The sequence below is a fragment of the Drosophila kikkawai genome, chromosome 2L, assembly GCF_030179895.1.
Source record: "Drosophila kikkawai strain 14028-0561.14 chromosome 2L, DkikHiC1v2, whole genome shotgun sequence".
NCBI classification, from domain to species: Eukaryota; Metazoa; Arthropoda; class Insecta; order Diptera; family Drosophilidae; genus Drosophila; species Drosophila kikkawai.
Window position 1 is genome coordinate 26,645,475 of NC_091728.1, and position 26,410 is coordinate 26,671,884.

Genomic DNA, 26,410 nt, shown 5'->3' on the forward strand with positions numbered 1-26,410 from the left:
CTTTCGCGGACGCAAAAATTTCTGTCACGGACTCCGGCTCCCTTGTCCGGGCCGAGAGCCATCTCCGTTTAAATGCCGATTGTGCCTTCACAGACTGCTATCGTTGCATTATTCATGTTTGGCAGCCAGCTACGGGGCCTCGAGCCCCCGAGCTTCCCCGGGCTAAGCACTGGGATGTACGCACAGGTTGGGGTGACAACACACCACGCCCTCTTGAGCAGCTGCAGTGCGTCAGAGTGAGTGCGACATACTGACACAATCAACTGAGAGCACCGCCATTTGCTACGGAGAGAGTGGCGGCGCACAGCGTGAGTGCGAGCGGGCCGGCAGCACAGGCTCGGCGCACTCACACACACACTCTCCCTCGCTCAGGCTGGCGTGCGCACAGCACTGCACACTCACACAAACAGCCACGCCACTCGGCGGGGAGGTTGAGTTTTTCGGTTGCCGGCGCTGCGCTCGACTGCTGCCCAAGCATTCCCAGTTACGCAGTTGCGCCGACTAGTCGTCCTCGCGCCTCTGTACGATCGGTCGCGGATTGAAATTGGATATCGAGATCGAGTTCGAATTCAGGTCGGATCTAAGTTCGTGGCAAATCGCTCTATAGCAGCAGGAGTAGTGCCAGCAGAGTCGGGATTTCGCGCTGGGACTTGAGCTGGGCTGGGGAAGACAAGACCACGCCCCGCGGATTACGGCTGACTATTGCCAACGGGGGCAATACGAGCACCCAGCTTATTGAGCTATCACGACGGCAATCACGAGCGACGCAGAGCGGACCTGGCGAAAAAGACAGACTTGAAATAAAACCGGGGATCAAACGGCCAGCCATAAACAACGCAGCGAAGGAGCCGAGAACCAAACGCCGATCCCCGCAACCGCCTCTCTAATGATTTATCAGTAGTACGCATCTCGGGAAGGTCCGGCGAGTCCCCAAGCCAGCCAAGCGGTCCGACAAGAGCAGGCCACGACCACTCAATTCGGATCTGAAGTGCCATTCTGCCGCTGTCTCGTAAATGAATGTCATAAATTAATTTGGAACTCCTTGCAACCGGTGTCACAGTCCCTGCCGCTACTCGTTGTCACCGTCACCGTCCCCAGATGAGCTCTCAGCCTGGAAGCCTATGACTTTCGCCTAATTATACTACCTGCCGCGAGTCATTTGAGTGTTTTGTGCGTGCTCGTGTGTGACCCAAATGTTCCTCAAATTACCTTAACGCTGAAACGAAAATTTATTTAGAGTCACTAAAATACGTATTTATGAAATTAATTCAAAAAGTTGCCGAACGCGAAATTTTGAGCCTTCAAGTTGACGACACCAAAGTGAATATACAAACTTTCGGCAAGCCAAATCGCGCAGTCGAGGTCGGTGTCAAGTGTTGTTTCCAGTTCTCGACAGTTGAAATTTAACGAAGGAGGAATCCCATCGGCTAGCTGAGGAGCACAGCCTTTACCAGGGGGTATTTGGCTCATAGGGCAAGGAACTTAGACATAATAAAAACAAACATACCACCTCCGACGGAAATCATCCTTGGAAATAGACCTCGCGTCATTCCAAAAGACGCACATGGGCGTCTGCACCGAGGAGCGCCCTGTGATGCATTGGGTAAGTACTCCCACCGGACTCTGACTCCTCAGATCCGCTGTAGCCCGCGATAGCAATGACAAATTTATGAAGCCTCCGGCCGAACTCATCCGAACTGTTCCAGCGGTTTTGGCGCAAGTCCCTGAACAATTTAGGGCTTATCTCGCTTTGCGCTCGGGTTACTGGGAGTTATCAGTGCCAGACCTAGCTAGTCCAAAAGATCCCCATCCCGGCTAGCTCGACAGACAGCTCGGTGAAGCAGAAGCCGCTGGCAGAGCTACAGCCACACTGAGAAGATAAGAGATCCCCTTGGGCGTTCCGGTTTAATAACATTTTCCAGCATTATCGATCTGTAAAAGTTGTTGTTACATTGTGTGGCAGTTGTTGATTTTTGTCGAATCACTTTGATTTTAGTGCACAGATCGATTCAATTCTCAAGTTTATAGTGTTTCACGAGTTTGTATAAGGTGTTTTGTGGACAAAACTTTCTATCTCTTAAAGGAATGTTCTTCTTCTATCTTAGATCTTAGGATTCTAGAAGTATCCAATTATTATTTGGAATATTATAACAACAAGGCTCTTTGAGCTTAAGAATTAAGTTTGAGGTCTTCTGAAACAATTTGAATTTGGCCTTTCTGCTTAGTAGTATTTTGACCACCCATCCAGGAGCTACTAATATTGACCCAAATAAATTTAGAGCGTATATGTAGGTTATGCTGAATGCCTAATGACAGTCATCCGATTTTGAATCTGTCCGTTTCTATGCAAACTAGTCCCTCAGTTTGGAAGCTATCTGAATGATTCTGACTACTCTCACTGCTATATATTTTGGATTAAAACGATCGACAAATTTAAAAAAAAAAAAAAATGTATGGCTTTGCTTTTTTTTTGGTTATATGTTATTATTTCACAATTTCGGTTTTAACTTTGGTTTTTTAAGCATTAGCATTTATATTTATATTGTTTATTATACCAGATATTTAAAATCTAAAATACAGTTATTTTCTGCGATTAAACATTATTTTTTAATTTTATTAAAACCAAACTATTATGTGGTATCCATAAATAAACAACTTTTATATATTTCCTTTAATTTTCTCTATTAATTTGACCAGAATGGATCGATTCTTAATGATCCAATTGCAAACTGCAAGAGCATACAAACTTCCTTTCTTATTTAATATTAAACAGACCAATAACAAAGAACAAAGATTTTTGATGTTCCCAATTCGAGTCCGACCTCACGAAAACCCCTATACGTCCCCTATTTTAAACTTAAACAGCAAAAAGGAAATTTTGTTGGGTGCATTTGAGATCTGTAACTTCATTACAGATTTTTTTTAAAACAATCATTACGGCATGTTAAAGTACTATAGTTTACCTGCCATTCTAAATCAGTATATAACATTTTTTAAAATATTTGTTGGTCTCAGCGAAAAGGTCTGTTGAAAAAATATCAATAGTTTTCTATATATATCTTTAAATTCGCCTTACAAAGGAAGTTATTTAAACAGTTATTTGTCTCGTGAGTCCCACGCCCACCTTTCCCCCAACGGACCGAACTGGATAGACGCGTGAAGAAAATAAAAAACAGGAAATTTTAAAAATTACTATATTACTATGCTACGAGCTAATTCTGAAAGTATTACGGTGTTGGGAAGGTTATCACAATAATATCAAAGAGGCGGTTTCATGTACATGTACTTCAAAGTCCAGCCTACAGTTATTTATTACGAAGGGTATATAGGTTCTAAATGTTAGCCAAGGAACGTGGCCTTAGCAAGTAGGGGCTCTCAAATATTTCGTTTTAAAGGTTATTAAGAAATACGACACCAAGCATCGTTCTACGGTTAGCTTTGTTTTACTAGAATAAAACAGTAATCTCAAGTCAGCATCCCAATTTAGGCCGTAGAGGGCGTAAGACGATATCTCAGAGTCCAAAACAAATGTGGAACTTTTAGAAACTGATTGTAAACCAAACGTTAAGTATTATTTTAAAATTAATAATAATAACTGTATCTCGAGTTTCTTTCTTCTCTGCTAAGATATAATAATATAATATAGGCCACATGTAACAAAATATTTTATATAAAATATTTTAATGGAGTCAATGCAATGGGGTTTTCAAAAATGTTTATCAATATAGATAGGTTTGTCAATCAATTTTGAGTATTTTAATTTACATAGCACACACATAGGTTGGATTGACTCGGCTGGCGAAGCTTACTCAAAAATTGTATAAGGATCTTGATAATCGGACCTGCCACTGCGTGATGTTCCTCCATAAACTAATCAACGGACATATTTTTTCCAGTCAGCTTCTTACTCAAATACGTTTCCCAGTTCCTTCAAGGCCATCGCCTTAGATCCTTAGATTTTAATAGAACAATATCTTAAGATATTTATCCTTGCCTCTGGCCACCTGATGTGAGTCGGAGCATATCATTAAGAAATTTTCCTTATCCGGTAAGGCTATAGTTTTACAATGGCAGATATTTACTATTTATTAATGATAACTAAATAAAAAAGTGTTCTTTACTGCACTGGTGCGTTCCGCCCAGAAATGTTAGGGCTATATATTTACTGACAATGTGAAATCTTGATTCATTTAGTAAGGTGGCCTAAAAACAAAGCTCTCATTTGTTGTTTGGAAAAACTGCTAAAGGTATTTCCTTATAATTGGAAGTCAAACTATTACTATACTATACTTTATTTAGTAACGTATAATATTGAAATTAATCGGAATAATAACAAGGAATAACAAGAAAGGAAGCTAACTTCGGCACGTCGAAGTTTGTATACCCTTGCTGATATTATTTCATTACACTTTACCTATACTTATTATGTTTACAGTTTGACAGTTACAGTTTTGCATTCCCAGCTTTACATTTTCTCTACATCTACCGATCGTTTATATGGCAGCTATATGATATAGTTGTCCGATTTTTATGAAATTTATACCAAAATTTTAGAATAATAAAATAAGCTTATATCCCGAAGTAGATGAAAAAACGTTGAAAAACAACGAAGTTATAGTTTTTTTTCCTATTAATTTCCTGATCGTTCCTATGGCAGCTATAAGATATAGTCGTCCGATTTGCATAAATGTTGATAAACAGCCAAGTTATAATTTTTTTTCTAAAGATTTATCGATCATTTGTATGGGAGCTATATGATATAGTCGTCTGATCTGGCCCGTTCCGACATATATAGCAGTGAGAGTATATAGAAGACTATATGCAAAGTTTCATTCAGATAGCTTTAAAACTGAGGGTCTAGTTTGCGTAGAAACAGACAGACGGACAGACGGACGGACGGACGGACGGACGGACAGACGGACATGGCTAGATCGACTCGGCTGTTGATGCTGATCAAGAATATATATACTTTATAGGGTCAGAAAGATCTCCTTCACTGTGTTGCAAACTTCTGACTGAAATTATAATACCCTGATGGTATAGCAAGAAAGTGCGCTGAAGTTTGTTTACCCTTGCTGTTTGCTATAAGATCATTAAGAATCGATCCATTCTGGTCAAATTAATAGAAAAAATAAAAGGAAAAATATTAAAATTGTATTTATACATACCATATAATAATTCGGTTTTGATAAAATTAAAAAAAAATAAAACTTATTCGTATACAAAAACCTATATTTTAAATTTAAACAAGGGCGTATCCGCGGGTCGCGGACGTACGCTAGTACGTACTCAGTGCAAAAAAAAATATATATATATAAAAGAAACGTTTTTTGCCTTTCGGTAGTATTTTGTTAGCTCTTTGCTTAGTGTAAAAATGGGGTTTGTTTTCATAATATTGGCAAAAAAACATGCGATCGCGAACGTACGTAAAATGGGAATCTATTTTGGCTTAATCTAGTAAAATGGAAAACTCTGCGAATTGGGGCGGAATATTCTAAAGCAATAACTTAACTTTTAAAATGTATTCATGTAGCTTTGTATTGAGTCCATTCCCAAAGAAATATCTACATTTCCTTTTTATACCCTTGCAGGGTATTATAATTTCAGTCAGAAGTTTGCAACCTTTCCGACCCTATAAAGTACATACATATATTGTTGAACAGCATCTGTCCGTTTCTACGCAAACTAGTCCCTCAGTTTTAAACCTATCTGAATGAAACTTTGCATATAGTCTTCTATATACTCTCACTGCTATATATATGTCGGGCCGGATCGGACCACTATATCACATAGCTGCCATACAAATGTTCGATAAATTTTTAGAAAAAAAATATAACTTGTTTGTTTTTCAACATTTTTGCATCATTTTTGAGATATGGCCATTTTAAATTATTTTATAGTTTCGTTTTTAATTTTATTAAAATCGGACGACTATATTCTTTAGCTGCCATAGGAACGATCGGGAAATTAATAGAAAAAAAAAAAATAAATAAATTCGTTGTTTTTCAACGCATTTTCATCTACTCTTAACATATACATCTTAAAAATCGAACAACTATATCATATAACTCCCATAGAAGCGATCGGTAGAATGTAAAGCTGTAACTGTCAAACTGTAAACATAATAAGTATAGGTAAAATGTAATGAAACTCTGTTTTGTGAGTGTTTTCAGCATTTAAATTTATAATATAAATATCAAAACCAATCTGCAAGGGTATACAAACTTCGGCGTGCCGAAGTTAGCTTCCTTTCTTGTTTTTAATTGAATTAAGTACCGGTCGCGAACGTAGGAGTTGAAAACGTACGATTTTTCCAAAATGGAAAAAATATAATTAAGTTAAAACTTTTTTTTTATTTATGGAAATATGAAGTTATTCATAAAAAAATAGTGGTGTAAAATAAGCATTATGCTTTATTTCCATTTTTTTCGTACTATTAAAAAATAACTTTATATTTCCTTAAATAAAAAGCAGTTTTAGCTCAATTTTATAATTGTAATAACATTTATAGCAAATAAGCAATATTTGTTGAATACGAAATATTAACAAGAAATTTATTATTAACAAGAAAAACGGATAAAGTAATAGTGAAGTAATTAAATTGTTATGATATTATTGTTTTTGCGAAATGGGCCGTCCGAACTGTGTTAAATTTAACATTTCCACTTTTGTCACATCTAAGAACATTTATATGCTTGTTCAACAAAAAAGTATAAGTTAAAAAAAAAAATATATATATAAAAAGATTGGTTAGTAGCAATCTCAGTTTTTGTATATTTGAAATAGTAACCCGAAAATGACGACACAAGAAGTTTCATCCACCTGCTTGCACTTAATGCAAAGCAATCACAATTACATTACGTTTTCGGTCGCGAACGTACGATTAGAGCATAGATAAGAAGCAAATTTAAAATTACAGTTAATTGAACTTTTTCTTCGCTCATTTTGAATTTTGCTCTTCTCATTAGATTGCTATAATAAAATTTGGTAAAAAAAAGTGCAAACATATCATATGTTTTCCTTGCGAAATAATTTAACAAAAAAATGCGTTTAAAAGTAGCTAAAAATTAAAAAATTAAATGTTTTCAGTTTTCTGGCCAATTTCTGTCAAAAAACAACAGAGATATGCTATGGTTCCATTGTATTATGAAAATATTGACATTTATTTATGGTTGACCATTTGGCGGATATGACCATATCTAGTATAAAAAACATGATAAATTTAAATTCTGAAAAACACACAAAACAAAGTTTCATTACATTACTTATTATATTCACAGTTTGACAGTTACATCTGTACATCTACCGATCTTTTATACGGTGACTATATGATATAGTCGTTTATAAAATTAAAACCGAAATTCCGCTGAAAAACAACGAAGTTATAAGTTTTTTTTTTATTAATTTCCTGATTGATCCTATTGGCGCTAAAAGATATAGTAGACCTATTTTCATAAAATTAAAACCGAAATTCTAAAATAATAAAAAATGGCCATATCTAAAATGTGAAAATGTGAAATGAAAAACAGCCACGTTATACTTTTTTTCAAAAAATTTGCAAATCATTATTATGGCAGCTATATCAACGCATTTCCACGAAAGTATCGTATGTCGCTTTTTTTCGAAATTGAGATTTTAATGCAAAATTGTTAGGCACCTAGTGTCTCACTACCCTGTGAAATATTATAACTGAAAGCCCTTTAGTTCCGATAAAAATTAAGTTTCAATTGTGTCTTTTCTATAGTGCTTCCAAAGGGATTACATCAGAAAAAAGCTTCTCCTGTAAAATTGAATTTTTAAACATACGATACATTCCCGGAAATGCGTCGATATCATATCGATATATATTGTTGTGAGAGTATTCAATATTTCATTCAGATAGCTTTAAAACTGAGGGACTAGTTTGCGTAGAAACAGACAGACGGACGGACAGCCGGACATGGTTAGATCGACTCGGCTGCGTTGGAAACTTCTGACTGAAAATATAATACCCTAGGCAATGCGGAAGGCAGAAGAAAATAGTGACAATTGGTAAGGACCTGCTGCGCAACACCTAAATAAAGAAAATTTTGCCAGAAACATGTTAAGCAACCACCCCAACACCTGACATACATATACCTTTTTCTTGTCTCATAACTCTAATGTTTACTATCCGATTACGCTTTGACTTTTCCAGCAAAAAATGCTTTTATCTGTAATCTAAAAGCTTTGATGTAACTCTAAAAACATACGTTCAAAATCCTCCCGTGTTTGACACAAATCGGTTGAGCGTTTCCGAGTAATTATGGTCTCAAAATTGTAAAACATAGTTTTTTAATATATAATAATAAAGTTTTCGTCGTCTCAAATCATGAAAACCAAATAAAAAGTAACTTAATTTGTAAAGTAAAAGTATTTATTCTAATGTTTTATTAAAATATCTCTTAGTATGATAAACATTCGCTTGATCAGATTGTTATGATTCATGCACTAGCTGCAGTATGTACTAATAGCTTCATACAGTATTGATCAAGAAAAATGTACTTATTTAATAATTATTAACTATATTTTAATTTCGACATTTTGTTAGATGGTTGGTTTTTCTTCGGGAAAAGTGCCTCTTATTTTGGAAAAAAATTAATTCCGTGCAAAACGACTAAAGTTAGCTTAATAACTTAAATATCTAAAATTATAACTATATTGACAAAATTTTAAAGTTTTTTATCAAAAAATATTTATAGGTATAGAATTTATATGAAATCTCTAAACTCCCTTCCAAAGAAAAAGGGAATGGTTTGCGATGTACATCCTGACTATATATGTACATCCGATATCAAAAAAATAAAATGCATTAGTTTAAGGAGAGGTTCTTGTTTGTTAGTGCTATGCAATGTCCGTCTAATCGTCTGTTCGTCTGTCCTTCTGTCCGTTTCTACCCAAAGTAGTCCCTCCGTTTTGGATGATCTGAATGAACTCTGCAGACTATTCTCACTTGTATATACGTGGGAACAGTCCGGATCAGACGACTATATTATATAGCTGTCATAGGAGCGATCGGGATATTATAAGAAAAGAAATAATAACTTTGTTGTTCTTGGACACCTTTGTTCTTGACGAGGTGAGATATGGTAAAAGTGACGATGTCACCTTCGACTCAGCTGGTGATGCTTATCAAAAATATTTGTGTATACTTTATGGGTTGCATTGCAGTAAAGCAAACATTTCCGACTCTAAAAAGTATATATATTCTTGATCAGCATCAACAGTCAAGTCGATCTAGCCATTTCCATCTGTCCGTCCGTCTGTCCGTTTCTACGGAAACTAATCCCTTAATTTGGAACCTATCTGAACAAACCTTGCATATAGTTATCTGACTTCTCTCACTTCTATATAGTCGGAACGGACCTAATCGGCGACTATCATATAGCTGCCATAGGAACGATCGGGAAATTAATAGAAAAAAAATATAACTTCGTTGATATTTCAGAATTTCGATTTTAATTTTATAAAATTATATCAACTATATAATATAGCTGACATAGAACGATCGGTAAATGTAGGGAAATTTGCGAGCAACAATCAAACTGTAAACATGTAATAAGTATACGTAAATGTAATGAAACTTTATTATATATATTTTGTTCAGCATTTATATTTATAATGTTTATTATATAAAATATAGTTTTTGTTAAATGATGTATAAATATATATTTCCTCTTATTTGTATATTAACTTGACCAGAATGGATCGATTCTTAATGATCCAATTCCAAACTGCAAGGGTATACAAACTTCGGCGTGCTAAAGTTAGCTTCCTTTCTTGTTTTTTTACTTATTTTTATTGTAATACAATATATTAATGTTACACGGTCCCTGATTTATAGTATATTTACGCAAGAAGTCGTTATAAAGAAACTCTGAGACACCATTTTCAATCCAAAGAGGGCAAGACTGTTATACATTTATAGCACTTGTCTTATACACAGTGTTCCCCTAAAGGTAACAACTTGTTTCAGGTCAGATCCAATAAAATGTCCAAAAAATGGTCCTGAAAAAAGTGAAACCGAATAAGGAAAGTATCGTGTTGAGCAAGGAAACCTGTCATCCTTCTAACACGCGCACGGCCGGCAAAGCTGCAGTTGTCATCTATTTTTAACTAATTAATCAAAAATAAGTAAACTGAAGCAGAGATGATTGGAGGGGCCGGGCGAGGCGATAAGAGGTGAGATGAGGCGGAAAGTTGGACGTGGGCTTCTCGAAGTCTGGAATCTTCCGCTTGAAAAGTGCAAGACGACGTATGTATGTATGTCCCCTGTACTTTCTTGGTAGAAACATCTGTACATGCCCAATGTTGTTTTTTTCTTCCAATAAGTGAAGTCCACAGAGGGGATGATGCGAGATGAGATGGGATGGCCTGTCCCGGCCTGGTATTGCCGCTGGCTCTGCTCATATGTTGGCGTTTCGCAAATGTCGCGCATCGTTTTCTCGGAATAAGTCTGAAATACCCTGCTCTAATTTGAAACAAACCTTGGCTCTGCTTTTACATTTGCCGCCATCGTCGTTGAACATTGGCCGTATAATTTATAAGACAGCAACTCCTTTACCAAGCGGACTGGGCACCGCTGCGCAGGTCCTAGTCCTGGTTTCCATGACTTTTTCCAACCAATAATAAATGCATATTTTCTTAAAAATTGCAGCAGCAGAGCGCAAGATTTCTTGGGCCCGGCGCAAGGGAGAAAAGTCCGACACCACCTGTAGCACATCAAGGGAGCAATCAATGTGGCAGTGCTGCAGGTGCAAATAATAATCACCCATTGTTCCGCACATGCTCCTCATCCTCGTGTCCGGATATTTGTGACCACAGTACAAAGCCATTTAGCAATGCATACGCAACCGAGTCATTCAGAAGGTAAGAAACCATTTCGTAATCAATGGCACTCAACTGCGAGCTTTACCGCAAACTTTATTGGTTCCTGCAGCTATGAGACCGCTGATCGCGCCACTATCGAGGACTCTGCGGCCAAATTCTCGATCAGCCGGAGCAGAACGGACTGCACGGAAGTCAGCGACGAGACGACGTCGGGCATATCGTTTAAAACGGAACCATACGGACCACCCAGTAGTCCCGAGTCCACCAACGATAGCAAAATAGCGCGCAACCTCGATGACTGCGCCGGTTGTGGGCGGAAAATACAGGTAACCCTTCAGACTAAATGCGAAAAACTCGTACCCAGTACACATAGGGTAAAAGGGTACTACAACAGTGCGCTATCAGAGAAACAATGTAACAGATCACTTTCAAAATCAGCATTCACAATGTAAAATCCCTCTAGGGATCGTTTAGTTTAGATTTAAAATATATTCTATAATCTAGATTTCATATAATTATAACCTTACAGGGTATTAGAATTAGTCGGAAGTTTGCAACGCAGTAAAAAATGCACTATACAGTATATTCACTATAGAGTATTTATATTCTTGATTGGCATTAACAACGGAGTCGATCTATCCATGTCCCTCAAATCTTAAGCTATCTGAATGAAACTTTGCAGAAACGCACTACTCTCCTTAGTATATTAGTAGGGATGAACCGAACCGGACGACTATATCAGATAGCCGCCATAGAAGATATATATATATGTATTATTATATATCGTTTATATATCTCCTGTCAGTCTTTCTACTCATTTGACGAATAGGGATCGATTCTTTATGGTCCAACTACTGCAAGGGTATAAAAACTTTGGTATGCCGAAGTTAGCTTTCTTTCTTGTTTTCTTTTAATTTTGTTATCGCTCCTATGCCAAATATATACATATACTCTTTATTGCACTATATGTAAATGCTCCAAAAGGTAGAAAGTCATTTCTGCAATATAATTGTTTATTTTTATTTAAATGAAATCGATCTACTATGTTCTATGGCTCTCAAAGTAACAGTTGAGTCAATTTTAAGATCGGAAAGAGCTTTTTTAATAACCCAACCAGCATTTAAGTAAGTTCGTAATCGTATTAGGCCCTTGTTCTTCACCTCTACTTAACACAGTATACTTGTTTTCGAATCGGAAGAAAATAATCGAATCGACTTTTAGACTTATTTTGAAGTCGTACGCATAATAAACCATATTTATTAAATACAGAACATAAATTCAGGATTGATAGACAGAAATTGGTCCTAAATAATCCTTTTTTATAAGGCAAGGCGACTTGAAAAAAAATTGTATAGGACTGATCTAGTTTTGTTTCAAAAAATCCTCTTGAGCGTATGCAGGATTTATTTTTCTAGTTTATTTTGTATCACCAGTCGCATTTGATTCTGCAACTTGAAAGAAAATAAATATGAATAGTGTATAAAAGTAAAGTTCCTACAAGGAAGCAGAAGCAATCCCAAAATGCTATTGCCCTTAAATAGTTATCATTACTTAAAAAAATAAATATAATTGCTTTTGAAATACTGTGTAAACAAACACAAATCATTGTTTATTCCCAGTCTATGAATATTGGGAACCCTTACCGTCAGGATATATATTGAACATGTTATTTAAGAAATTTCTTTGACCTTCCTGCAGGATCGCTTCTACCTCTCTGCTGTGGAAAAACGTTGGCACGCCAGCTGCTTGCAGTGCTATGCCTGTCAGCAGCCGCTGGAACGGGAATCCTCATGCTACTCACGTGATGGCAACATTTATTGCAAAAACGATTATTATAGGTAAGTCGCCAAGCCGAGGCCGAGGCCGAAGCCGAATCCGGATCAGAGCAGCAGCTATTGAGAAAAATGTTCCACTGAGTGAGGGAACGCGGGCGCAGTGACAGAATCTATGGCTAGAAGCCAGTCGCCGGATGGTGGGACACAGGGGCCGATGAATCAGATAAAGCAGCAACAGCATGCCAAGACATTGAGTAGAAAATGATTTCCAAACACGCGACTGAAGTATTTATGCAAGCGGCTCCCCTAAGATCCATGCCCATCATTGTTTTGCATCACTGTGCGAACGCGATCGCGAATTCGAATGCAAAAAGAAGCAGACCGCGACGGAGGCACCAGCGGTAGCTCATCCTCTCATCCCCCGGCTGAGTGGCCCTGCGTGCGTTATGCTGCCTGCTTCCCCCCACTTTCTGGAGGACGTCCGTTCACCCCTCGGCCCTGCCAACGCACTCTAGCACTCTAGCTCCAGCCGATCTTTGGGAGGTTGAAGGTCGAAAGGTTCAACTCTGCCAGCGTTGACACTTCTCGCCCAGGTGGGTTCGGCAGCAGCTCTCACAGCCGCCGCAAGATGCAGCAGTCCGATTTCACGGACCGAAGCCATCACGCGAGCTACTAAAACTGGTTATAATTACACTGGGTTTTAGCACACCCACGGAGGTTGTGGGCCTTTTAGATTTTCTTTAATTGTGGGACACCACCAATTTGTCTGCGAACTTTTCGGTCTGGGAATTGAGCGCCCAGTGGAGTGAAGGGTAGTGAGGGCGACGAAGGCAACACCTGTTCTGCGGCAACTCCGCTGTTCATCACCATTCTTGTCAGAACCCTCGCCCTGGCGTACCGAACATCCAGTGGAAGTCACGCTCGTCACTTGAATTTTCTCTCTAATGAATCTTGTGACATTTATTGCCGCTCCATATTTCAAAGTATGCGGCGTCACCGCCGGCCATCGGTTTTTGAGGCGCATTCAAAGCCCGAGTCTGCAAGAGTCTGCCGGGATCTGGGGTCGCGCTCCCTGCAATGTAGGGGTTTCATGGGGCTGATCCCCCGAATCCAGCACCGCGACCGCCGCGCTCCGCTGGCACTCACACACTCGGGAAGTCGTAGTCTAATCTGGGGAGACGCAGAGAGGGGGGACGACGAAGGGATGGGGACGGGAGCCGCCGCCCTGTCATGTCATACACAATCCATTCCGCCGTAATGTTTCATTTCGCTTCATTCCGGCGGCTTTTGACGATGCTGCTTTCGCTGCTGGGCATTATCAATCACTTGGGATCCCGCGGTCGCGACCCTCCCCTGCACAATCCCCCATATTTTCTTTTGATTTATACTGCAGATGTCGAATATGACAGCGAGTCCGCGGGATCCGTCGGGGTCGGGAGCGGTGAATTTATGTCATCTGCACCGTTAACTGGATGTAAATCTATCGAGTTCTCCGCGCGCCGGGCGAATTGAAGCTTCATTGAACGCGAGTAGGCGCATCCAATGAAATAAAGTCATATTTTGTCAAAACTGAAAAGCACCAACAGCGCTTTACGACACATATACATATATATGTATATATGCACATAAAATATGGGATACAAGTGAGAACATGCTTGTGTCAGACTTTTAAACAGTTGCTAGGTAACACCTTGTTTATACCAAAAACGCTAAGCAGGTCTTTGTAAGATGTTCTTTTAATTGGACTTTATGAGCTTTGGCATTTTTACAGAACTCAACAGTAGCTACAGGATTTATACTTATTGACATAAGTGTGCTTTAAATAATAAATATTATAAATGAACTCAGTGTACTTACTATCAATAAGTATACATTAGCCTTGTGCGTATTCATCATCAATATATTATATACATATATACATATAAGTATATTAAAAATCAAACTAGTCAAGTTCATCTGAACGCCCGTCTGTCCTTTTCTACGTAAACTGGTCTCACAGCTTATACAAATAACTGAATTATTCTGTTTTAATGCATCTTTGGCAAATGTATATCATACTATCTGCAATATGATCTATGGAAACTTATTTTAGAGTAAAGAATTCTTCGACAACATTGGGGCTGAAAATAAATCACGCAACTTCGATGCATATTTATTATATGTTAAACACATTTTTAAAGTGGCGTGTGGAATTCGAAACCTCTTATTTTACATTTTTAGCAAATTGAACCTTTATTTGTTAATAAAATGTATGTAATCATTTTGGTGGTTGAAGATGCAAGAGGCATTTTTATCTAACCTCATTTGGAGTTGTTTTTATCAAACCCTTGCAGGGTTTTTTCTTAGTTAGAAGTATATGCATTAATAGTAAAAAAATTTGACAAGAAATTATTGGGCAACAGATATTGGTGCTGCCAACACAACCGTAAATCTTGCTGAAGTTCCTAGTAAACCAAAGGTCCGATTATGATATTTCTAAAGATACTTTTTCGGATTTCAGGCGTACGAAACGTCAGATTTTAGTTCCCAAAAGAGGCACTCAGGTTAATCATCTGTCAGGGAGTTTGGGCGGCAAAAGCTATCATTTTCGACCCGAAAAAGTTTTATAAATACAAATAATTGAGATACGTTCAAATATCCTAACGGTCAAAGAGAAACAAATTATTTATTATTAAGATATAAATTAATAATATTTAATTTAAAGTGATTAAATGTTTTTGTGTGTGGTCCCATCAAAAACGGTGTCTTCTAAAGGAGTCTTTTGAAAGGGGCGGCTGTGAAAATATAAATTATTTTGAGTAAATTACATTACATATATTACTTTTGTATTTAAAATAGCACAAAATACCAAATTATTCCTTTGTTCCTTTGCGTTGCACAAACGAAAATTAACCAGTAACTCAGAAGAACTGTATGTTTATAATACATGAGAAATGTAATATATAAATACATATATAAGATGAATTTAATACTTACCGCGGGAAAATTATGAACTTCTTCACAAAATGGGGAACTCTTAAAACTTACAACTCTTACAGTCAAAATCGAAAGGCGGCATGGCTTATAAAATAGCGGTACAAAATATGAAATAGCTATAACAACGATGAGCACGGGACAAAACTACAATGACTAAAACATTGTGCGGTTATTTACTCACTTTGCTGGACAAAACACGTGTTTCGTATCATTCTTCCGTTTTAGCATCCGTTTTTAAGTATTCTGCGAATTTAATGCCGAAAGTCCGATTCCTTGTCCGTATATAATATCTACAGCGATTTTTGTTCGGATCCATCCGTTTACGTCCGCTTGTAAAACGGGTAAAAAGGCCGCACAAATCGAATTATTCAATAACAATTCTTACTTCAAACCAGAATTCCTAATTTTAGGATAGTTACTCCATATTCTTATAGCCTGAGATCTTTTGTTTCAATAGGATAGACAGACTGACTAACGGACGAACATGGCTAAATCGAGACGCTTGGCAAAGATATATATTTAATAGGATCGGAGATGCCCCCTCTTTTTATTATATGCATTCATACATACCTTTTCGGTCGGAACTAAGAATAAAACCACGTTTAAAAAGGAATCGAGGTGGGAAGATTAGATAACCTACAAGAAGCATTTTGGGCCGCTGAACACGACCCCGTCGATCGGTTTGGTTTAGCAGGTGCAGGTTTTTCAAGTGCACTAATCAAGTTTGGAAGCCAGACATTCAACAGAACATATTTTTGTTTGTAATAGACAGTGCATTTTCTGGGGATACAAGAATCAAACTATGTATAAATAAAGATGGAAGAAACGGCGATTTTTGACGGGCTTTTTAAAGGCTTATGTGTAAAGTATTCTTGTTTAAGGCATATGACAAGCCACAGCAGACATTTACATCAACTTTATTCCTTCGACTAGTTATTAAACTTGTTCGAAACTGCCATCAATATTATTATAAACCTACATAATTTTTTTATATATCCAATGTATATGGAAAAGTTTTCAAACTTAATATGCTTGTGGGGAAAAGTACATCACGATACAATAGTTGTTGCCAAGGAAGCAGATGCAAGGTGATATGCCAATAAAACTGCAAATTATTCAATTGAGTTGAGGTGAGAGCAGAGATCGCTATCTTAAATGGAATTGCCCTTGTTTTGATCGTCAATTTTTCGAACCAGGTAGAACCAGGGCGAAGTCGCCCCTAAATTTGGGGCGATAAATGCCGCATGTGTGCTAGCATAGAACCCAACTGTTTCTAAAGTGTCTCGCATGGAGTTTTTTATTTGTTTTTTTTTTTTATCGAAATAGGCGTCGGGTAGCCAACATTAGTTTATGTTCTTTCTTAAATAATTTTTTTTCGCTGTGTATTTAAATAAAAAAAGTATTGTACTTCATTTGGTTATTATTTTGAGGACGAAGCTCTTGATGCAGTTGATGAATTTCAACGTATACTGAAAACTTTACTTTAGAATGGCGCAGTGCCTCGACTTCTACTGCCAAAGCTGGTTTTGGTGACGCGTGGAGTGAAGAGTGTCACTGTCACCTTGTTCCTCCATATTTTGTGGCCAAACCTGTGGCACAGCCTACCTCAACCCATTTCTCGATGGTCACTGTTTCATCCTGGCTGTCTGGGCAGCAAAGAAAAAGGCTTATCTATCGTGATTATGTTTTGCTGATGGTGCAGAACAGATAAGACGGCTGCAGCAGCATCAGATGCCGCGTCAGGAGCCCCACTGGCAGTGTTATACTGTTTTTCGGGACGGGAGGCAGTGTCGTAATTTCTATTTTATGGTGCTCCTCATAAACTGGAAACAAACAAGTATGCAGCCGCAGTCAAAAGTGCTCGAATGTGAGATACCCGGTAACCAAGGCTTTGTGCATTAAGTTAAAATTCAAATCCAGCTCGTAACTCTCAGAAAACAGCGGGAGATGGATGCAGATACAAGATCCTATCCGATTTAACTTAGATTTAGGAAACCGTCTAGAGTACGTATTACTTTGTAAAGCGTTGCCAGAAGCTGTCGGAGTATTACATTGCACTAAGTAATAATATGTTATCACCTGCCAAGTAAAATTCGGTTCCATATCCTCTGAACCTTGAATGCAGGTACATAGGCCGAGAAAATGTCTTAATAAACCTCTTTTGCAGTGGGAGATGGATACAGTGACCTGAAAAGTACACAAGTGGAAGAAACCAAAAAAATTGACATAAAATGCTTACAGTTTCAAAAGTCTCTCAAGCGAGACTATTTAATTGTGGCCAGCGCGAGCAAAAGCAGGAGACTTGAGCACCAAATTTATGGCCCCTCTAAAACCGTCTGTTATGCAATAAAATAATTTCTCTGCCCCGCAGACAACAGTGGCGTATTACCCTTCACGTGAAAAAGCCAAAGATAGAATTCATTAAATAAGTGGAGTGCAAGAAGAGCTTACATTCAGCTGAAGCCTCTGCGTGATGAAATTGAAATCTACAAACGATTCAATCTTTCGTTGGGGCTCATGTTCTATGTTCTACTCGCAGCCCTCAGAGAATTGAGCGGTAGGACCCAGTGTTACCAAGAGCCTGGAGTCCCATTTAGAGCTAGGCAGATCTGGGTTTTGATGAAATGTTAGTGAGAAGCAAGCAGCAATCACACTATTTTCGCCGACAAAAAGACTGAGAACAGCATTCATTTTTTATGGTCACTTGTCAGCGGTTTCGTGTAGCGCCACAAATAGTTACAATGGGCCAAACTGGGGACTATTCCTTGTTTGGCATGTCTTTCGGTATTCATTTCTTGGGCCACCGAATCGGAATGTGAGGTGAGCGTTCTATAACTTATAACATAAATTTTTCTTTTACCTTAAAAATCTTATCTAAATCGAACTACTACATCATAAAGCTTAATGTTAAAATTATAGAAAAATACACTTACCTCTTGATATTTAAATATGAACATGAACTCAAGATAGAACTGGCAAACTATGAAAATGTCTGAAAATCTTTAAAATGTCATAGGTTTTATTCCTATTTGTTCAAGTTGCCTCGCACTTTCTTTAGAAAAAGTACATATATATTTTCACCCGAAATATATATTTTAAGGTTTAATCGAGTTATAATATTTGGTCGAGAAAATGTGAGTCGCAGCCACTGTGGTAGGTTTCTTGTCAGTCTCGCATCGCCGTCGCTCGCATGGTTGCCCATCGGCACAACTTAACCTTTCTACTGCCGCCTGAATTCCCGGGTACTTGGCTTGGAAAGAAGGGCCTATATAAACTCAGGGGTATCGCCATAATTAAAATGTTTAATAGGCATCTTAAGAAATCATTTAACGCCGAATTTATGCGCGAAAGCGCCATTCCAGAATGACAGACTGTGTCTGGGAGAAGTAAGGGCGTTCCACAAAAACAGACTAACAATAGGTTGGTAATCTAATCAGCTTGGCTATAAAATTATAGACACGATTTCACTGGACATGGTCATGGGTTTGGACGTGCGTTTCTTGGAACCGGATGAGTCCTATTAAGGAACGCTTAGAAATGCAAATGCGATGGTTAATGAAACTCCAAACAGTGGCTTGTTCTCTGAGTGGCTGCGGTTGAAAGGGCAGGGGGATGGCTCCGGAAGAATAAATCCAGCAGGCAGATATAACTAATTTTTCAGCTGACTTAACACCCAAAAACATGCGTTTTTTGTTCGATCGATTTTTGACCGACATTGCTTGCAATTCTAGTCATAACAAAACCAAACACACAAAACTTAAATGCAAATAATTATTGTATACGTTTAGGCAGACGCCAGCCGAGCCCTAGAATCGAATTATCGCCCCGGGACGTCGTCGTCGGTTCAGCAAGGGAAGGAAAGGGGACGGGGGATGGGGTTAGGATTAGGGGCCAGGACTACTCGAAGCGCTCTCACGGTGCCCAGCAGCGAAATTGTTGCCATCGCCGCTAATGGGGTGGTAGAAGGGGATAGATGACGTTGTTCCGGCGGACCGTCTGGGAAATCCGCTCTTGTTGTTTCTGGTATACTTATACGTGTGTAATCTGAAGAGCTGGGCACAGCGGGTGGCTCTTGGAACCTCATCGCTCTCACGTTACAAAACGTGGCCGCCCCGTCCACGTTCCCGAGCTGAGTTCCCCTGCTCCCTTTTACATACACGTTCGCGGCATTATCGCAGCGTCCAGCCGGGTCGCACGTCGGTTTACACTTCAACGTGTGTAGGGCAGCTCTTCCGCCTTACAAACAGAGCTGCCGCACTCCGCAGCTTCAGCCCGGACTTCAGTCTCGGGCCTATCGATGGTCGGCAAGTGGCGGTGAGTGGCGGAGCGGCGCAGCACTTAGCCACGATTCGAAAGCATATCAGAGCTCTGCAGTTTTAATCTCTTTGCTAGATCTCAGTGAAGACTTGACTTTTAGCTGTTGTTGAGGAACTGCACGGTGAAAATATTGCTTGTGCATACTCAGAAACTTGCTCATCTTATTTTCTTTATTTACCCTGTTCCATTGATTCCACAGAAGAGTTATATTAAAATTAATTTGATTGTAGACTATTTTTTATAAAATTAAAATATGATATAGTGTTAAAATGTTCTGAGGACCAGACTATGGGCAAGAGATTTCCTTAAAGGTCCACGCCTCCCAAACGTCAGGAGAACAAATAAGGCTACCAGTTGAGGGAACATGGCTTCTTATGCATGAGATCGGCAGCATCTAGAAGTATAAACATGAAATAAAGCAAATTAGTACTAAAACAAATCGATAACGCTGCGGCCAATATGGAATACGGATGACTCAATCAAGGATTCTTAACAAATTTACATTAATGAGGAGTTTTTAATCCGGCAATATTATTCAAGAGAGCCTTTTATGTTCTTAGTCACAAGATGCCACGAATACTATATAAATTCTTTATATACATTCATTCAATCTATTCGTGATAGGAAGTTGCCTTTCAAAAGCTGAATTTCATATTTTTTCTTTATTATAAATATTATTATTATATAAAATTACTGATCACTTATATGACAGCTATATAAAAAATTGGCTGGTTTAGTTCTTATAGCTCTTATAGAGCTTACAGAGCGACAGATATGGCTAATGTTGCGCCTGAATATAGGTATTTATATACTTTGCAGGGTCGTAGATGATTCATTCTGCCTATTATTGTAAATGCATTCTTAATTGGCACTAGGTTGTAGTACTGGCTGTGACAATCAAACGCCTAAGAAAATTGTTTCTGGGGATACATTTCCAAAACAACCTCCCTATAATGCACATGAGCTGCTTTGTAAAATATTAGCAGGCGTTATATGACGATTTAGAGTTCCAACATTATAATAGTCAAAGTTATACAAAAAGAACCTTTTCGAGGCGTCAAAGGAAATGGTGCAAATTTGATTCGGAGCACGACAGGAAGATAAACTAAAAGAGGACTGGAAACGGGAACGGGATCGGGAAGGGGAACCTGGGACCGGTGACCGGGGAGCGGAGCCACCAGAATGTGTGTAAGAGTATCAGATTTCGAGCGCTTAAAAACATTCTCATATATTAGACGTTGTCACTTTGACATTTCGCCTGCTCTTTTACATGGCAATAATCATAATTCATTTTTCTCGCGCTCTCTCCCCCGCTCTTCGAGGAGATAAGGGGCGTGTCACGGCGCTGGAGGTGGAAGGGGCGGAACGAACTCAACTCCGCCGAAACAGCGGTCTGTAGTAATTTTATGAGTTGGTAGCTGCGACCGCTTCTTCTGCATGTTTAATATTATTTATGGGATTTACGTCCCGCAAAGCAGCCAAGATACATACATATGTATGTATGTACATATGTACAAGGGCACTTCTGCTTAGGGCTTGACTGCAGACGGAACCCGAGCGAGAGATCGGGCGAAAGCCGCAGAAGCCGCGTTTCGTGTACCGACAAGATGTGCGAAATTGCGATGTGACGAAAATCTCGACGTCGCTTTCAAAATAATTTCAACAAAATGACAACACAGATGCAGAGCGGATCTGGAACGCGATCGGGAAAGGCGAGGCGGCACTGATGGGATACGGGATGGAAAAGTCTCTAAGAGTGTGCTCCCTATGAATATGATAAAGGCATGTGGAATGAAAATTGCCTCGGTGTCGACCGGCTGCCCCTTAAGGCTGTTTATTTTTGCCCAAATCCACCCTAGCACTTTGCAATGTGAGAATTAGTCTGTTGAGAGAGGCTAAAACTGCAGTATGCGCCAATTATTTTGATTAATGTCAAAGAAATCGCGTGTCCCGCGCATTTGATGTTGGTCCTCGTCCGTTTCCCGGCAGCCAGGAATAAGGTCTTGCGCACTTTCCCCAAGCTGCGGTTGGCTGGTTTGTTTCTGGCACGAAACCATCGGACTCCCCAGTGATTACGGAGCGATGCTGGTAATCTTTGATCTGTCATTTGCGAAAATAACAAGTAAGAAAACTACAATCGACTACGGTATACCCGGTACCCTAAGTGGTATGTGTGTTTTTATGGTTTGGAGTTTGATTCGGGCAACTCTCCAGAAAGGTAAACGGCAGACAGAAAATACTAATAATTTATTTATTTATTTACGATTCTTTAAAGTTTGGTTATATTTAAAACATTTTAGGTATATCATATACCGATGTAATCACATATAAAGCTCAAATCACATTATTAGGAAATAATGTAAAACGTTGACATAAAAATCTTTGATTCCGTTTTGCTGAACATTTTTAACAACTTTTCAAAAAGTAACTGTCTTTGTCCGGTGCAAATGCCTACGAATTTTGGGATTATCTTAAAAAATAAATATTTTTATTTATTTAATTCTTTATTTGTAAAAGAAAGGTCTAATAAATGCCCTAATAATTTATAGAACATACCCTTACCTCTGACCGAATATGGAGGGTTTTTAACGATATCCGACACACATTCGGTGGGCAGAGGCAAGGTCAGGTGTCTTAAAATATTATGAACATTAAAGTCAAAGGACGGCGAACATTAAACTATCGTTTGAATGTGATGTGATAGCCTTGCAGGGACCTAGGGTCTTGTTTGACTTGGTAAATAACAAGAAATATTGCCCAACATCTATATAAGCAAACATTATAGTTCTAATTGTCCATTAGAAGATCACAATGTAACCTCATTTGGTAGGTTTTCTACAGTCTCTAGGATCTGTTGATTATAAAAACAAGATAGATCGCTACAGACAAATGTTTGAACAAAAAAGCGCAACATTTAAAATTGTTACACTAGTAGGGCAAAATTTGAAACGAAGTCTATCAGCATGCACTTACACAAGACGAAGGTGGCTAAATCTTCCACATTGTTGATGATCAACAATTTTTTTCATATCGAAAACTTTTGTCTCCTGACTCACACTTTTCAACAAAACGAGTATACCCTTACAAGCTTTGAGTTTCGCTCAGCTTTAAAATCACCCAGCAAAGGATTGAATTCGAGCCAAGGTGTAGACGGTCTTCATTATACGATGACTATGAAGATGAAGATGAGTAGGCGTTTACTGGCCGCTAGTTGGAGGCCTCATGATTATCGACAGGGCCGACTGACAGTAGCTGGTAGCTTCCTGCCAAACATGTGATTAGTGAGACTTGTGGGAAGCCCGACACAAAGCACGGCATGAGTTAAGCTCACTACTCCACACCAAATGATTGAGCTTGCTTGGATTTTGCTGCTGCTTCTATGCGCCGATTGATAAAAGACAATCATTATTTCCGTTTGCAGTTTTTTTGGTACTCGCCGCTGCTCCCGCTGCCTGGCCTCGATCAGCTCCACCGAGTTAGTGATGCGCGCCCGAAACCTGGTCTTTCACGTCAACTGCTTCTGCTGCACGGTCTGTCACACGCCCCTGACGAAGGGCGACCAGTACGGCATCATCGATTCCCTTATATACTGCAGGTAAGTGTCAAGAGTAATCCGATTTTTGCAAGTTAAACACTACCAGTCATCACCCGTAGGACCCACTACAGCATAGCGAGGGAAGGCGATGCCGCTTCTTCCAGCATGAGCGCCACCTATCCGTACAGCGCCCAGTTTGGGTCGCCGCACAACGACTCTTCGAGCCCACACTCGGACCCCAGTCGGAGCATTGTTCCTACAGGCATTTTTGTGCCCGCGTCTCACGTCATCACCGGCCTGCCACAGCCGGCGCGTCAGAAGGGCAGGCCTCGCAAGCGCAAGCCCAAGGACATCGAGGCGTTCACCGCCAATATAGGTAGGTTGTAAATTCCCAGTACATTTGCGACGCAACTGCGGATCATAAAAATGGCCAGCGTGTAGTTCAGGTCTTTATGGCTACAGTGGGTTCGGCGGTGCTGGAGTCGGCACTGAAGCTGGATATTGGCGCCATTGAAGCTGCAGCACCAGTTTTTATGTGCCTAAATCGTAAAACTCCAGAGGTGCAGTAAAAACAGCAAGACTTACACGAGCCTTTGGATTGATTGCAGATCTCAACACCGAATACGTGGACTTCGGCCGCGGTTCGCACATGAGCTCCTCGTCGCGCACCAAGCGAATGCGTACATCCTTCAAGCATCACCAGCTACGCACCATGAAGTCCTACTTTGCAATCAATCACAACCCTGATGCCAAGGATCTGAAGCAATTGTCGCAGAAAACTGGTTTACCAAAGAGAGTCCTGCAGGTGAGTGTGGTCAGCCGCCAAAATAAATTGCAGCCGCTCACCGGAATTTGTCGGTTCCCCTCAGGTCTGGTTTCAAAATGCTAGGGCCAAGTGGCGCCGAATGATGATGAAGCAGGACGGCAGCGGTATGATGGAGAAGGGTGACGGCGGACTGGACCTCGAAAGCATCTCGGTACACAGCCCAACATCGTTCATACTGGGCGGTCCAAACAGTACTCCGCCCCATAATCTAGACTAACAGTTGCTCACGGGAAGCGGAGCCGGAATCAAAAGCGAAACAAACGTCGGTAGCAGACAAGAAGCTGGCAAAAACTTGCATATCCTATGCGCAAGCACCGGTTGTCCTTACCTGTATTCCAGTCAGTGTGACGGATCCGACTCCAGAGACAGCTTTGGAAAGGAACCGAACCGATATAGTTGCACTCCATGCAAATAATCGATGCCTACTTATGTATAACGTCTAGGGAATGCTGTTAGGCATGGTACATATACATTTGTATAGCTGAATCAATGCGTATTAGTTATGTGTTTCGGCAATCGCTTGATTGTCGTTATGCCAGAACTTCAGCTTGACTGTGTTCAAAGCATCACTTCTTTGAAGCATCACTAGTGCTTCTCCCTTCCGTGTTAACATTCATTTGTAAATATGTAATGGACCCTAACCTTGTGTACTTGCGTAGCAGCCGATATTGTTAATTTATTATTATTTATAAAACTCAAATAATTATGTATGTATATAACATTACGTAACATGCATATACATATTGATATGTATTTAATATTTATTGCCCAAATTTAATAGTTAGAGAAGAATTTTGTTTAGAGAACCCTCTCTATATAATATAGTGCATATGAATATGTATGTAGTATTATGGTGCATTAATTGCTTCGCCGCTGCTGACAAATAGAGATCCAAGCGCTTAAAAACGAAAATGTCATTTAGCTGTTAGCAATGACGAATAATCGAAGCAATGAACACAGAAAGATTTGTACTTACAAATAGTTTAACCATAAGTCGTACCATAGAAGCCAAATAAAAATTATTAAAACAATTAAAGCTTACGTTGCGATTTTCTCTTATTCAAACCTACTCTTTTGTAACTAAGAAACACAAGAAAACCTTTCCTAAGGAATATTAATTATGTATATATATTATTAGTCGGATCTGGAACCAAGTTTTTGGAAATAATAGGGTCTTCCCAAAGAGCCACATCTGCATCCCTCATCCGTTGAACGGATGGGCCGCAAGGTTTAACCGTTCCGATAGACAATTCTTCGACCAATCACCACGAAAATGTAAAGAAAAATGGGGAGGAACAATTAAAATATGGAATTTGAAACGTGGCGCCACAGCTACACAGCTACAATGTTTTCCTGTATGTTTTGTTATGACCAAATTAGCTCTTCGAGTCGTGGGTTCTCAACCCGGCCCACAGATTCACGTAACAGATCAAAATTCGATTATAAATTACGTCTTTAATGCCAACTCACTAACAAAATAATAAGGTAGTTAAATAGGCAAAATATCAAAAAGAATGCCAAAAAAAAATGTTAATTCAGCTGGATGACCCGGCTATTAAAGTTTTTGGAGAGCTCAACGAAAATATCAATGCCGAAGTAGAAGAGATAAGGAAATCATTTTGAATTGGCAAATTGTTAATGGCTTCTAGGTTACTTTAGGCGTAGCCTTACAAATGCCACGTGTTTGTGAAGATGTTTCAGCAATTACGCTAAACACTTTTCCGTCGATCATTGTCAGCTCTAATTTGTGGTTAACTTGAAACCTGCTCAATCTCGTAGGCACAATTCGAGAAATTTGCGCCTGTATGTTCTCTATTTCGACTCTTACCAACTCAGTAGACTCTTTTGCAAGCATTATTTTAAGAGGTCTACAGTAACGAGTCGATGATGGGCGAGGATTCTGCCAAAGAATGGCATTACCAAATTTCAGTTGCAAAGGCACAACACAAATAAAAAACACATGTTCATCTGCCATTTTAAGGAGTGGATCCATGAAGCTTTGGCGGCATGTCTCAGAGTAGATGAAAATACGTTGAAAAGCACCGAAGTTAAAAATTGTTTTCCTATTAATTTCCCGATCGTTCCTATGGCAGCTATAAGATATAGTCGTCCGATTTTCATAAAATTTTTACC

General features: G+C 39.2%; 1 protein-coding gene across 7 annotated transcripts; it reads left to right on the top strand.

The window, feature by feature from the left end:
- The first annotated feature begins 495 nt into the window (after positions 1–495).
- Positions 496–25,318, top strand: ap (apterous). Of its 7 annotated transcripts, XM_070284237.1 has the most exons (10): positions 8,270–8,368; positions 9,995–10,281; positions 10,351–10,608; positions 10,676–10,887; positions 10,958–11,174; positions 12,547–12,686; positions 23,338–23,511; positions 23,571–23,827; positions 24,060–24,256; positions 24,321–25,318. In XM_070284237.1, exons 3-10 carry the CDS (start codon positions 10,378–10,380, stop codon positions 24,492–24,494), a joined length of 1,602 nt encoding a protein of 533 aa, XP_070140338.1. In that variant the 5' UTR covers positions 8,270–8,368; positions 9,995–10,281; positions 10,351–10,377; the 3' UTR covers positions 24,495–25,318. The 7 variants fall into 7 exon arrangements, with proteins under 7 accessions (XP_017017081.1, XP_070140338.1, XP_070140350.1 ...); XM_070284249.1 differs by lacking the exon at positions 8,270–8,368 and having other exon boundaries at positions 10,002–10,281; positions 10,679–10,887; XM_070284244.1 differs by lacking the exon at positions 8,270–8,368 and having other exon boundaries at positions 10,003–10,281; positions 10,356–10,608.
- Positions 25,319–26,410: the final 1,092 nt, after the last annotated feature.